We start from the raw sequence: 13,703 nt of genomic DNA on the forward strand, positions 1-13,703 counted from the left end.
TTGCATAGAGCGTCATAAAGTGGAGTGGTGTCAGAGAGTGGCGTGGAATAGAGTGTTAGTGGTTTAATGGAGTAGGGCATTGCAGAGTAGAGTATTGTGTCGTGGAATGTCGTAGAGTGGACTAGAGTGAAATGGCCTAAAGTACAGTGGTGCAGAGTAGATTGGCATAGAGTGCATTGGTTTTGAGTACAGTGGTATAGAGTTCATTGAAGTAGAGTGCAGTGACGAAAAGAAGAATGTTGCTGGCAGTCATTAAAGGACTTGGAGACATGGTCCCCTGTCCTAAACATATTAAAAAAGAAATATGAGGGGGCAGGGTATCCCTGCTCCTTAGGCCCCATGAGAACACCCAGAGAAACTCCCCCTGGATCCAAAATAATTTTTTAAAAATCTGTAGCTTCTATTGCGATCTTGCAGGACTCCCGCGGGATAAGAAAACAAAAATGGCAGATGGAGCTACTTACTAATATTAAAGGCAGGGGGGCAAGCGGCCAGCTCCACGGGCCATTATGCGCCCCAGTCAGCCCACCAATGGTGCTGACATTTACCAAAAAAGGGGAGGGGTCTGCGCAGCTCCCCCCTCCCCCCCCCCTGAGCCTTGAAAAAGCCCTGGGGACGCCATCGCCCAGGGCCGTTAACTTTAGAAAAATGAGGGGGTGGATGCGCGGCCCTCCGCCCTGAGCCTTTATTGGCACTAGGGACCCCATCCCCCATGGCCAGCTTGCTTCTAGTGTCTCCATGGAGCCCACACCTGGGACACAGCAGCTTCGCTGCCCGCACCTGAGCGGGCCGGGAAACCTGTATTTGCTTCCACCAGCTGGGAGCAGACTTTTGATCTGTTTTCCTGCCCGCACTGATGATGGCAGGGAACAGATCAAGATATTGCTCCCGTCCGGACGGGAGCAATATGTGTTCAACTATAAGCTATTCTAGGCCGCAGACCAGGCCCTGTAGCCAACCCCCTGCTGTGCATGGCTGAACGTCATGCGCAGTGGGGGTTTGCCTGGCTGTGGGATGTTTGCCACAGGGCCTGGCCTGTGGCCATCCCCCGGCAGCGCACGGCCAAAGGCTGCAAGCTGCGAGGGGTTGACTTTCCGCTTGGTAATAAAATATTACTTCACGTTAAAAAAAAAAAAACTAGAAATTCACTGAAAAATATAAAGGTTAAATTAAAGCAATAGTTAGGTGACTAGGTCAGTGATAACATTAACGTTTTGAACTAAAGAAAACACATAAATTCATCAGTTACTGTTAGCAAAGCTAACTATAACTTACACCCCTGCTATACACTGCTTATGACCTCACATATTACATCACACGACATGTTCTATGACATCACTGATGACATCTCAAATTACATAATTGATTAAATCATTCAAGGAGTCTGCTAGTTTATTTTATAGTTTACATAGTGGCAGGTAACTACCATATTACTTTTCTACCTTATTTTGTACAGCCTGTGTACAGCTAATGGGTGTTAGTGTTTACAAAAGGCATGTGCTACTAATGCATCATAGGTGTGTAGAGGTATTGAACACATTATAAATCTTCGAACTGTGTGCAGATGACAGTTGATAACTAGTGACCTGTATGTTCCACACAAGTGTTTTGGTTATGCAGAAAATGTTTCTAACAAGGCAAAGTTTCTACATCGTAGATACTAAGTATATTAAGTAGCCTTGAGTTATTAGACAGAATCGTCTCAGCATGACAATTTATATATAACATAGAAAACTGTGTTCACCAGGTACTAACCTATGTACATGTGCCTCTTTTTCTTCAGAAGATTGGCTACCTGTAAAGTTTTTACCACAGTATGAAGGCTGCAGGTAGTATGATCTTTAGCACCTTCAGACCTTGGTTATTTAAAGCGAATAATGTATTTTTGACAAGTGTTTCATAGAGTGTACACTGTATAATTTTTAATACGCTGGAATATTTCTCATGAGAGTTTCACTGTCTGTAAACAGTGTGGCACAGAGTAAACTCTCTCAATAGAGTAAACGCTGTTCACAGTTCCCACTTTTCTACTTATATCAACTTCATTTCTCAATGTAGGTTCGGTGACTGTGAGGGGTTTGATATAGATCAGGGTTACTCATAGTATGGCCCGCGGGCCGCCAGCGGCCCGGCAAGCCTTCCTCAGCGGCCCGCGGACCTTGCAGACATCCTACATGTGTTTTAAAAAATATATAAATAGTGTAAACACTGCCGGTTGCAACAGCCCGGACTCTGTGACTCTGCTCTGTGGGGGCCGGGGATTCCAGTGATTGTCAAAGTGGAGATGCAGGGGCCTAAGAGGTGAAATACAACAAAGCTTTATTAACATGTAAATGGTCTTTTAAAGACCTGTGAAGTACTCGGGTGTGGCTGTGTGTGAGTGCTGGGAAGCTGTCTCAGGGCAGCTGTGTGTGCGCGCTGGGAAGCTGTCTCAGCCCAGGCTGAGGGCTGACACACACACGGGTGAGATGACAGAGGGTGGGAGAGAGGGAGACAGAGGGGGAGGGAGACAGAGTGAGGGAGACTGAGGGAGGGAGACGGAGGGAGGGAGACGGAGGGGGCGGAGGGAGAGGGAGGGAGGGAGACGGAGAGAGACAGGGAGGGAGACAAAGGGAGGGACGGAGACAAAGGGAGGCAGGGAGGGAGAGAGACAGGGAGGGAGAGAGACAGGGAGGGAGACGGAGGGAGAGAGACAGAGGGAGAGGGAGAGGGAGAGGGAGAGATAGAGGGAGAGGGAGAGAGACAGAGGGAGGGAGACAGAGGGAGGGAGGAAGACAGAGGGAGGGAGGGAGACAGAGGGAGGGAGGGAGACAGAGGGAGGGAGAGAGACAGAGGGAGAGAGACAGAGGGAGAGAGACAGAGGGAGAGAGACAGAGGGAGAGAGACAGAGGGAGAGAGACAGAGGGAGAGAGACGGAGGGAGAGAGACGGAGGGAGAGAGACGGAGGGAGAGAGACGGAGGGAGAGAGACAGAGGGAGGGAGACAGGGAGGGAGACGGAGGGAGGGAGACATACGGAGGGAGAGAGAGGGAGGGAGACATACGGAGGGAGAGAGAGGGAGGGAGACATACAGAGGGAGACAGAGGGAGAGAGACAGAGGGAGAGGGAGTGAGACAGAGGGAGAGAGACAGAGGGAGAGAGACAGAGGGAGAGAGACAGAGGGAGAGAGACAGAGGGAGTGAGACAGAGGGAGAGAGACAGAGGGAGAGAGACAGAGGGAGAGAGACAGAGGGAGAGAGACAGAGGGAGAGAGACAGAGGGAGAGAGACAGAGGGAGTGAGACAGAGAGAGGGCGACAGAGGGAGGAGGGCGACAGAGGGAGGAGGGCGACGGAGGGAGAGAGACAGGGGAAGAGAGACAGGGGGAGAGAGACAGGGGGAGAGAGACGGGGAGGGAGGGAGGGATGGAGAGGTAGAGAGAGAGATCTGTGTATGCTGGGTCTGGTGGCTCAGTGGACGAAGGCGTCTGCTGCAGGGACCTGTGTTCAACCTCATGGTCACAATTTTTTTTTGCTTTAGCCCCGCCCCTCCCCCTCTGACCCCACCCCCACCGGTGCGGCCCTCGGCCACAAACCACACTGTAAATTTGGCCCCCGAGAGAAAGTTTGTGAATACCCATGATATAGATAAAAGCTGTCCATAGTAGGGCATTAATTTAGGAACAGACGTTAAGTATCTTGAGGAACTTGGTTTTCTTGGAACTGTTGTATACAGATTGAACACCATGTACAGTAGGGGTTACCCATCTAACTGTGGTTGATTGTCAGTGTGAACTGGACTACCCATGAAGTGAATGTTATAGAGTCAATTTCAAACATAACAAATGCTTGCTACAGCTAATGGAGTACTATCTGTGATGGCATTAATGTTGTTTCACATAGTCCTAAGTTATTTTGTACTTACTTTCAGGCCTCTAAGGCCACACCTCCTTCTCCACAGCAACCTTCCCGAAGAGATGGCAACACGCAGACATCAGACCGCTCCTAAAGAAAGCCTCTGCCGACCCCAGCGATCTCACGAATGATCAACCAATCTCCCTACTCCCCTGCCCAGCCAAAGTACTTGAGAAAGCCATCAACCAGCACCTCAACAAATTCCTGGAACAAAACCACCTGTTGGACGCATTACAATCAGGTTCCCATGCCAACCACAGCACTGAGACTGCACTAATTGCCACCACAAACAACATCCGAACACTCCTCAATCAAGGAGAAGGTGTGGCCCCTGATCCTCCTCGACCTCTCTGCGGCCTTCAACACCATCTCCCACAACACCCTCATCATCAGACTCTACAACACAAGCATACAGCTCGACTTCCTAAAGTGGTGTGCCTCCTTCCTAACAGGACGCACACAGAGCATCCGACTGCCTCCCTTCAGCTCCGCACCCAAAGACGTCATATGCGGCTTACCACAAGGATCATCCACCAGCCCCACCATTTTCAACATCTACATGACCCCCTGGATGAGAGACAACTGCCTCCAACTGAATTCCGACAAAACTAAAGTACTGATTTTTAGGAAGAACACCTCCACATGGGACTGCAGCTGGTGGCCTGTAGAACTCGGACCTACACTAACCCCAACCGACCAGGCATGCTACTTCGACATCATCCTTGACAACCACCTGACAATGAAACAACAAGTCAATGCAGTCGCCTCCTCCTGCTTCCATACTCTTTGCATGCTCAGCAGAATCTTCAGATGGATCCCAAACAACACCAGAAAAACCTTCACTTAGGCCCTCGTCACCAGCTGCCTTGACTATAGCAATACCCTCTATGCCAGCATCTCCACCCAGCTCCTCAGAAGACTCCAGACCACACAGAACTCTGCAGCCAGGCTGTGAGAGGCTGGCTTAGTATATGGTGCTCACTTATCGAAGTGTAGCACCCTGCACTAATGCAGGAAACCCATATGGTGATTTTAGTGGTCTTAGACAACATAAGAAAGCTCTCTAAGTGGTAGCCAAGGAGAGCAGTGTTCAGGCTTAGTCCAGAAGGAATGTAAAGCAGCTTGTTTTACCAGTATGTAATCTTATGGTATAGGTTAAGTGAAAAAGAATCACACAGTGTAGTTAAAATAAATAGGTATTTTATAACAAACACTCACTAACCCAATTGTACTATATCCTACCCAAAGATAGAAATACAATACACACAATATTTAGGAAATGGAGCACGTAAGTAGCATGAATACATAGTGGTCTCTAGGGGGAGACCAAACCATATACTAAAATAGTGGTATGTGAACCACGACTCACGTTGAGACTGGACCCAGAAGAGGTAGAAGTGTTGGAGACCCAAGGAACCACCAAGGCAAGTACCCAGGAACCCCATGGATGCCATGTGCAGAGTGTGAAGTCAATGGGTAAGTCGCAGTGGCAATTTTAAAGGAAAAGGACCCTTCCCAGCAGACCCTGAAGAAACCCTGTGGAAGATGGAAGGGTGATGTCAGAAACTGCCGTGGACCACAATGGAGGACTTCAGGAAAGATGCCGCTGGAGAAGAAGACGAAGGAGTCCGGTGGAACCCAAAGGTAGATTTAGGAGGAGAAGAACCTGCAAGCAGAGTTGACAGACTCTATGTCACTCAGGAAGTGACCAGGAGGCACGGAAGAAGACGAATGCCCACCGATGTCGATAGAGGCAGGATGGTTGAAGGTGCCCTTGAAGTTGAAGCTGTGCAGACCAGGGGATGCTGAAGAAGAACAGGAGCCATTTACGAGCTGCCCTACGTCGGATGTTGAGATCCAAGGGGTCAGTGTCCGGCAGAGGCACCAACACACCTTGGCGGCAGCAACAGGCGTAGAAATCAAAGAAGGTGCAGTGTCAGGACCAGCAAGGTCCAGGTGACTCACCACGACTAGGTAAGTCAGAGCAGGGGAGCCTTTTGGAAACAAAGAAGTCCCTTAACAGGACCCAAAGATCTCTGGAGACAAGAGTCACTCAGCCTTGGCAATGGCCAGCCGATGCAGTGCACAGGGGAACGGTTCCAGCAGTGCCGACAAGGGTACTGGCCACAGACTTTGTCTGAAAACAGTGCAGGACTCGAGGGGGTAGTAGAACCGCCACCTGTGTTACTGAGCCTGTCGGAGTCTGTAGGAGCCCAGGATCAGCAAACCAGTCAGTTACATTACGGTGCCTGCAGATGCAGGGGAGTGTCACCTTAGGAAAGGGTTGGGATTCATCCAGGGGTCCCTTCAGAGGAGGGGCTGGAAAGGGGGGAGCATACTTCCTGTCCTATATCCAGTATCGCGCCGGGCGGGAGCCAAGGGTCCCTGAGCTGGTTTGAACTAGAGTATACAAGGAGGGCACCAAATTTGCCCTTCAAGCAGTCTCAGTGGTGCTGTCTTGCACCCCAACCTGTCCCAGTACACTAAACTCTGTCTGGGAAGTGGTCACACCTTCCAGTGACAGGATACCTATTGTTCTACCTTCCCGTGCTCGAGCTTGGCCCAGCAGCAGGAGGTCAGAAATGTGTCTGTGGCCGGCAGCAGCCCTAGCTTGCTTTCCAGTTCTGGAAGACTGGTACCAGGAGCACTGAGGGCCTCCCGGTGGAAGCATACCTCCCACACCGTCTATGGGTATGATTCCAAAATGATGGATACCAAACATGACAGGGTTCGTTACAGCTAGTTTAGAGATGGTCATCGCGTAATGACGCATGGCCACTCTATATGTCGCTATGGCTGATTCACTTACAACCTGGGAGAATGGACTCCGAAGGTTGTCGGGGTGCCATGCTCATGCAGGGTCACCTTCACACTTAGGACCCAGCACCCTGCCTTCAGGATTGAAAGACCTGTCTTAGGGATGACTTATAGGTTTTAAGTGTAGTGACCTCAGATACAGGGAAACCTATATTTGTCGTAAATAGTTCTAGCACCAGCTCACACAGGCTGCAATGGCAGGCCTGTAGTCACAATTTGTGTGATCCCCCATGGGTGGCATAATGCACGCTTCGGCCCGCGGGGGTCCCCTGCTGTACCTATGCCCTGGGTAACTTAGTACCATATACTAAGGTCTTAAATGGGTACACCAGTAGCCAATCTGGAGTGTACCGAAGTACTCGCCATGTCCTGTTTAGGGAGGAAGCACAGAGACTGGAGTCCTGGTTAGCAGGATCCCAGTCAGACTTGTCAGGAAAACATAATGACACCAGCAAAAAGTGGCGGTGACCATGAAAGCAGATCCTACTTTCCTACACAGGCTCAGCCTGGACCTCCCCTAACAAACACCCCCCCCCCCCCCCACCTGAAAGACCTCTCCACTGGCTTCCCATCCAGAAGAGATGCCAGTTCAAGATCCTCAAGCGCATCTACAAAGTTCTCCATGACCTAGGACCTGCCTACATCAACCATCAACTGAACTTCCACAAACCCTGTAGACACCTTCACTCTTCTTCACTCCCCCTCGCACACACCCCTCCTGCATCTGTCGCAACCGCAGCTGTGGCCGTCCCTCTCCTACATCGCTGCCAAGACCTGGAACGACCTTCCCCTCCAGTTCTGTATAGCCGCCTCGCTGGCAGAGTTCAGACAGTGACTCAAGACCTGGCTCTTTGAGAGAGACTCAGCACCCAGATACCTATCGGGGTGACAGTGTTGCACTTTACAAATGCTGTTTGATTGACTATTTTATAGAGCAATATGTGCAAAAGAAGCATGGATGATGTCATCAGTGATGCCATAGAATATGTCATGAGTAACGTAATATGTGAGGTTATAAACAGTGTATGGCAGGGACGCAAGTTCTAGTTAGCTGTGCCAACTATAACAGGTGAATTCCTGTGTTTATTTTAATTTAAAACTTTAATGTTATCACTGACCTATTCACCTAACTATAACGTTACTTTAACCATTGTTTTTTTCAGTGAATAAAGTTGTGTTGTATAAAGTCCCATATGTACATGTATGGATAGATAGTTAGAAACTCAGACTTTCAACTGTTGCTGTACATAAAGCAAATTTATTTGTGTGTTTTTATAAATTATTATTATTTTGGGGAATTTGTATGGCTTTGTTTATATTTCTTTTTGTTTTATATTTTCGTCACTATTTCAATAGTGAAGCCCTTATAGATACAATTGTTATGATCATGTTTACATATTGTGATAGATAAAATATAGATTAGCAACCCATAAGTATCTAATCAAATAATGGATATGAAACGTATGCAGTGGCCTATATACATGTTAAGCATGTTGTCCGTACCGTATCACTCTTGATATCAATAAAGAAGAAATTGTGAAATATTCACCCGTGAGTGCGACTCAACTATACTGCCAACAGTATTTTGTGGAATTTAAAGCGGCGAGGCCCTGCCGCCAATGAGACAATGAGACCTGCACCGCCATAGCAAACTATACGAACCGCAATTCGGGAGGGAGTATTTCTTTATCAGTAATCGCGATAGATGGAGTCCCCGAGTGACGGGCCTTTACTATCATGACGGCTGTTCTATTCTTTTCTTTATAGTAGCACATTTTCGTTGTTCCTGTTCAAAAATCTTAACTTATAGTAAGACACCAATGGCCACTTTGTCATAACTACATTATTGTGAAGCTATGACATACATACGAAATGAGTAGCATTTCAACCTTTATTGTACCATTGCAGCCTTGAAAACGTCCCAGCTTGGTGCAACACGTGTCGGCTGCCAGATGATTATGTACACATTGTCTTCATCAGGACCTGTTCGAGTACTTGAAGTATTGTTAATAAGGGCGGCTGAGGATGGAGAGCATTTGGATCAGTTCCTTGACTCAATTAGTACCATATACTACACTTACTGATTAAGGCTGCTCCAGTGTCACGGTGCGCTGATGGATTTGACTGGAACCTATTTAGGGTTACAACATACTTTACACCCCTTTGGTAGCAGGGTGTAAAACACGGTCAGAAGCACCCAATGTCTTCGCCTTTAATTACTAGAATTGTGGCACTATACAAACCCCTCATTATATAGTTATTTGTGGATGTGCAATTATTTCATACCACTGCTACCAAACCTTGTTGTTTTTGTGTAACTGAATGGGTGGAGGCAGGCTTGATTGAGGGGGCGGATGCGTTCTCGATTGAGGGGGTGGAAGTAAGCTTGATTGAAGGGGTGGACGTAAGCCTCACTGAAGTAGGCACATGTAACTGCAAGGAAGAATAGAGGACTTAAGAGAATATGTTAGAGGAAAGTTGTTGTAGAGATTAAGGTCCGGGGGGAGGGGTAGTGAGCGACCATTCTATTATCATTATGCCTCAATATAGCATCATTGAGGTGTGGTGGCCACCAAGTCTTTGGAGATGGTGTGTGTTTATAGTAGGAGCGATCAGACTTTCTTGATGATGGTGTTGTACATCTTTTCTCGCCTTATGCTCTGAAGAAGCTATTTCTATGTCCCGGTGCAGATCTAAGCGAGCTCACTCTCTAATAGCAATATTGGTAATGCCTTATTTTCAATTATTAAACACCAGACTTACCAGTGAAGGGTTCTCATACTTCAGGTTGGGTTATATCTGATAGAATGATGAAATGGAACACCTTAGACGTGTGGGAATATTGCTCAAACTTGCAATAAGCAGGAAGATTTTATACGGCATATCACTATGCTTGCATACTCCCAATCTGTTGTGTATATATAGCACAGATTTGATTTCATTATACATGGTTACTCTAGGAGGTCTAATTCACAGGCGCTGTAAAATATAGTTTACCGGATAAGAAAAATGCTGAATGGTGAATCCAATATTTGTGCATCATGCGATTAGGGTTGAAATCTCAGAATGACAGTGGGTCCTTCTTGATCCAGAGGTGAATTCAAAATCAGGATCTTACTGTTTTGTGTATAGCACAGCCTTGAATGCTCAAATAATCCGAACTGTTTCCTCCATTGTACTGTACAGCTGTGAAGGGACAGAGCTTCATGGTGAGGAATGTCCACTTGGAGAAGTGTGCTCATGTCGCCCACGAGAGGGTGTCTCTGACAGAGTGCGAGCCTCACGCCCTTGAGCAGCGGTGGAGCTGGGATTCCGATGCCAGATCTGTTGTCAGCCTGAAGAGCAAGAAGTGCCTTGGTGTCACCAAGATGAACGAATACGCAGTGGTGACTTTGGAATCCTGTGGTGGCCACGAATGGCAACGCTGGGTCTGTACCAAGAAGGGTCACGTGATGCTGCATGGCCAGGGCCTGTACCTGAATGCTAAACATGGGACCAACAAGATCTTCCTATCCCGGGAGAAGGGCAAATTCAGCAAGTGGAGGACCCTGGGCAATGATCTGATCTGCAGTAGTGCGGGCGACATGGAGTGGTACAGCCAGGTCAGAGTGGTGGAGCTCTCAGAGACACCAGTCCTGTTCTATGAACGTAAGAGCCAGCATTCACAGTGCACTCATCTTTCATGACCTACCTTCACGTAGAAATCATCCCATGGACTAACCAGGATATAGGGAGCTCTTTCCGAAGCAACTGGTCATATCCCATATCACTCATCTACCGCACTAATACCATAAGAGGCTTGTCCTGCCTGTGCTTCCTTGTATCATGATCATTTCCCATTATGTGCGTTTCTGCATTATAAGGTGTTGCATTGCCATATTTTAATAGGCAATTATCAAACATGGCTGGTGAGGATGGAGGTGAAGGGTGGTTGACTGCATCAGCAATGCATGTGCAAAGGAAAGCAGATATCGCAGTCTAGGGATGATTCTACGGATGTTTCGCAAGCAGCAATTCAATCCTATTCACTCATGCGCTTACCTCCGTTACCTCCAGATGGCTGGCGCCATTGTTGTTGGCTCAGTTATCAATTTTGTAGACCTGCGCCCATATTAAGAACACCTTTGTACTGATGAACAAACCAGAGCGAATTAATTTGCGCCATGTCGATGATGCTTGCGTAATAGGAATGAAGCAAATGTAATTTACTCCAAGCTAAAAAAAAAAGGTATTCCAGGAGAAAAGAAGCAAACTGATGTCATGCTATTTTTGCTGGGATTTTGATGATACATTGAGAAAATAGATCCATCTTTCACATTTAAAAAGTGAAGAATAATTTAGTTTTTCATGAGAAAGGTGGAAAATCAAAGTGACTCAATCAAAATTTCTTTTGCATATGTAAGAGGAACTTATATATACAAAAGTAAATGCTAAAGATTTCTGCAGGCACAAATTGCAGGTCAGGAACTGCAACCATTTATCCATTTTATGTTACTACTATGCTGTTTTACGTTACTGCTTCAAAAGAATCCACTTTAAGTACTAAAAAGCAGTGGAGACGCAGGGTTTCTTGGGGGAGGGGCAGGGGAGGTCTTTTGAAAGGTAGTGAGCATCAAGCAAGGTTTACGTTTGTGGGTATTCACAAACATTCCCAATGGTATTTACACCCAATGTTAATACTTAAGTGTCAAATAGCCTCAGGAAAAGCCTCAAGAAAATGTTATGGGAGTGCCAGCATAGAGATTTCTCCACTTGAAAAATATTATCCTGGTGGAAATAAAACATGAGTAGAGTGGGGCCTATGGGTCTAGAGGGATCTTGATGGAAAATCTGTAGGACCCTCGACAGCCATTTTCCGCCATTGGTCTGTGTTTTGCCATCGGCATAGTCATGGTTGATAGCATCATCATTGGGTCTTTTTTGTGCCTTCACCAGGAGGTGATCCTAAGGAGTTGACTGGGATCTACTCATTCAATAGTGATTTAAAATTACCTCTTATCGTGGAATTGATTTAATAAAGGAAAACGTAAGGGTAAGGTTAAAAACAAAGGTGGATGTGAAAGTAGGAAATGTAATGTATCCTTCACATCAAATAAAACAATGGTCTACATGTTTCAGCCCACCTGCGCCCTTGCTGGGTCGATGGCTTACGATGGGTTTCGTCATAACCTATGCACAAAGACCTACTACGAACAAGAGAAGAGCACTGTATAAATCCTGATTTGATTAATACCATCTCAAATATTATATTAAGCATGGCCACAGCCTCCCTCACATTAGGTGAAAAACTTTTAACAATACTTTTGTCAACATACTTTCCTGACCCTGCCATCTAGTGCACCATTAAACTAGTACTGATTGTTAGACATGACCCTGCCCGCGCACAAAGGCTTGAGTAAATCAATACTATAATCACTGTGATGTGATCATTTCTGTATTTATCCATAGTCCGATTCAGTAGGTTGGATGGACACTGGGGTTTCTATTTCCAGCCATTTCATCGCATTTGAAGACCTGGATACGCGGATCAGGTTGTTGGTCGCCCGTTGGGAGCACAGACTGTGAGCACTTTGTAGGTCTGATGCAACAAGTCCAGATAGATGCTGGTTCTGAAGAGCTCGGTGTGCACATGTGGGACCACTCTTCCATAACTCCCCTCCTCTTTTCATGTGCTTTTGGGTCAAATGTATTACTCTGCTTATGAAGTTCATGGAGTAAAGTCTTTTTTGTCAATGAACTAGGACATCATTACAAATTTTCACCCCATGATCTTCAGATCTAGGGAGTTTTGGGACATGAAACAAAATGCGCAGTTCAAGTTGCACCTGGCAGCTCCTTGCTGATTAGATTTTGTGGGGGATAGCATTCGTGAAAATAATATTGTGTGTGCTCTTTTTCTTTCTCCAAGCAAAAGTTATTAGCACTTCTGAACAGATGGAAGCTTTGTCCAAGAGCTCCTGGGTCAACCCTACAGCCTCCGCCCCACTCTCGGACCACAACAGCACTGCAGCGGCGGGGGAAATCGAGAGCCTCGTTGCGAAAGATGGTGAGCCCTTCATTTCTAAATCTTTTGAGTTTCCTAAACTTGTTTTCAGCTTCAACAGAGGACTTAGTAGAAAAGTATTAGGCTCTAAATCTGTGCAACTGAGATCCAAGTGAAATGCAGCTGCCCACATTTGAAAGCATACGCCCATCCTGGACCCATCTGAGGCAGATATCTACCTCACATAGATGTGTGGAGAGCAGACAGAGTACAGTCACATCTGGATGTGCAAAATACTCCTTTGTGGTCATTCAGTTATACTGCACATGATTAGAGCTCACACTGAAACATCCTCTAAACTACTGGTCTCTCCACCAGCCTGTTCACTCCAAGGCCAGGGCTTTAAATGGGATGAAAAAACTGGGGGGGGGTCTCTTGAAGGGGCGTGGTCAATGTAATTAAGGGCGTGGCTTAACAACACATAAGCTAAAAATGTGTACTTAGCATAGAGTGCCGCCGACTTGTATTTTGCTGTTTCTATCATTGCATCCAGCAAGTAACATAGCACCATCATGGCAACAGAACCCCCCCGGCAGCAAGAATGCCCGCAAATGAAACACACCACACAAGATATATTTTGGAAAAAACTTCTGCAGGTTTATTACATAAAACGTTATGTAATCTGGTGGGTTAGCTTACGGGCGATCCAAGGACAGGCAGCCTTCTCGCCACCTGCCCGCCTGATGAGCCTTGCCCCACCGTGGTGAACCACTTAGTACTGCACCTATTGGTGATCCCCTTCCCGGATCACCTGACCACCCTAGGTCCATTATACTCACACCCTTTTGGGCGGAGCGTAGCTAGGCAAGCCCCCGGTTGCTCAGGCCCACAAATGCCCGAAGGACTACGGGACACCGACATAGAATCCGTGAACCTCCCATGAGGCTCCTGGGGTTCGGCTCTGGCACCACCGTGTGCCGTGCAGCGGTACCGTTCTGTACCCATATGCATC

General features: G+C 47.0%; 1 protein-coding gene across 2 annotated transcripts in view; it reads left to right on the forward strand.

Annotated features, from left to right (window-relative positions):
• The window catches only part of LOC146863863 (uncharacterized), a 355,759-nt gene that overhangs the window by 322,712 nt on the left and 19,344 nt on the right, over positions 1-13,703 (forward strand). For both annotated transcript variants that reach the window (XM_085628628.1, XM_085628618.1), the window contains 2 exons: positions 9,895-10,356; positions 12,617-12,754. In XM_085628628.1, coding sequence (XP_085484754.1) covers positions 9,895-10,356; positions 12,617-12,754 — 600 coding nt within the window. The remainder of the gene's footprint in view (positions 1-9,894; positions 10,357-12,616; positions 12,755-13,703) is intronic.

This window comes from Triturus cristatus, chromosome 2_1 (genome assembly GCF_964204655.1).
Source record: "Triturus cristatus chromosome 2_1, aTriCri1.1, whole genome shotgun sequence".
Taxonomy (NCBI): domain Eukaryota; kingdom Metazoa; phylum Chordata; class Amphibia; order Caudata; family Salamandridae; genus Triturus; species Triturus cristatus.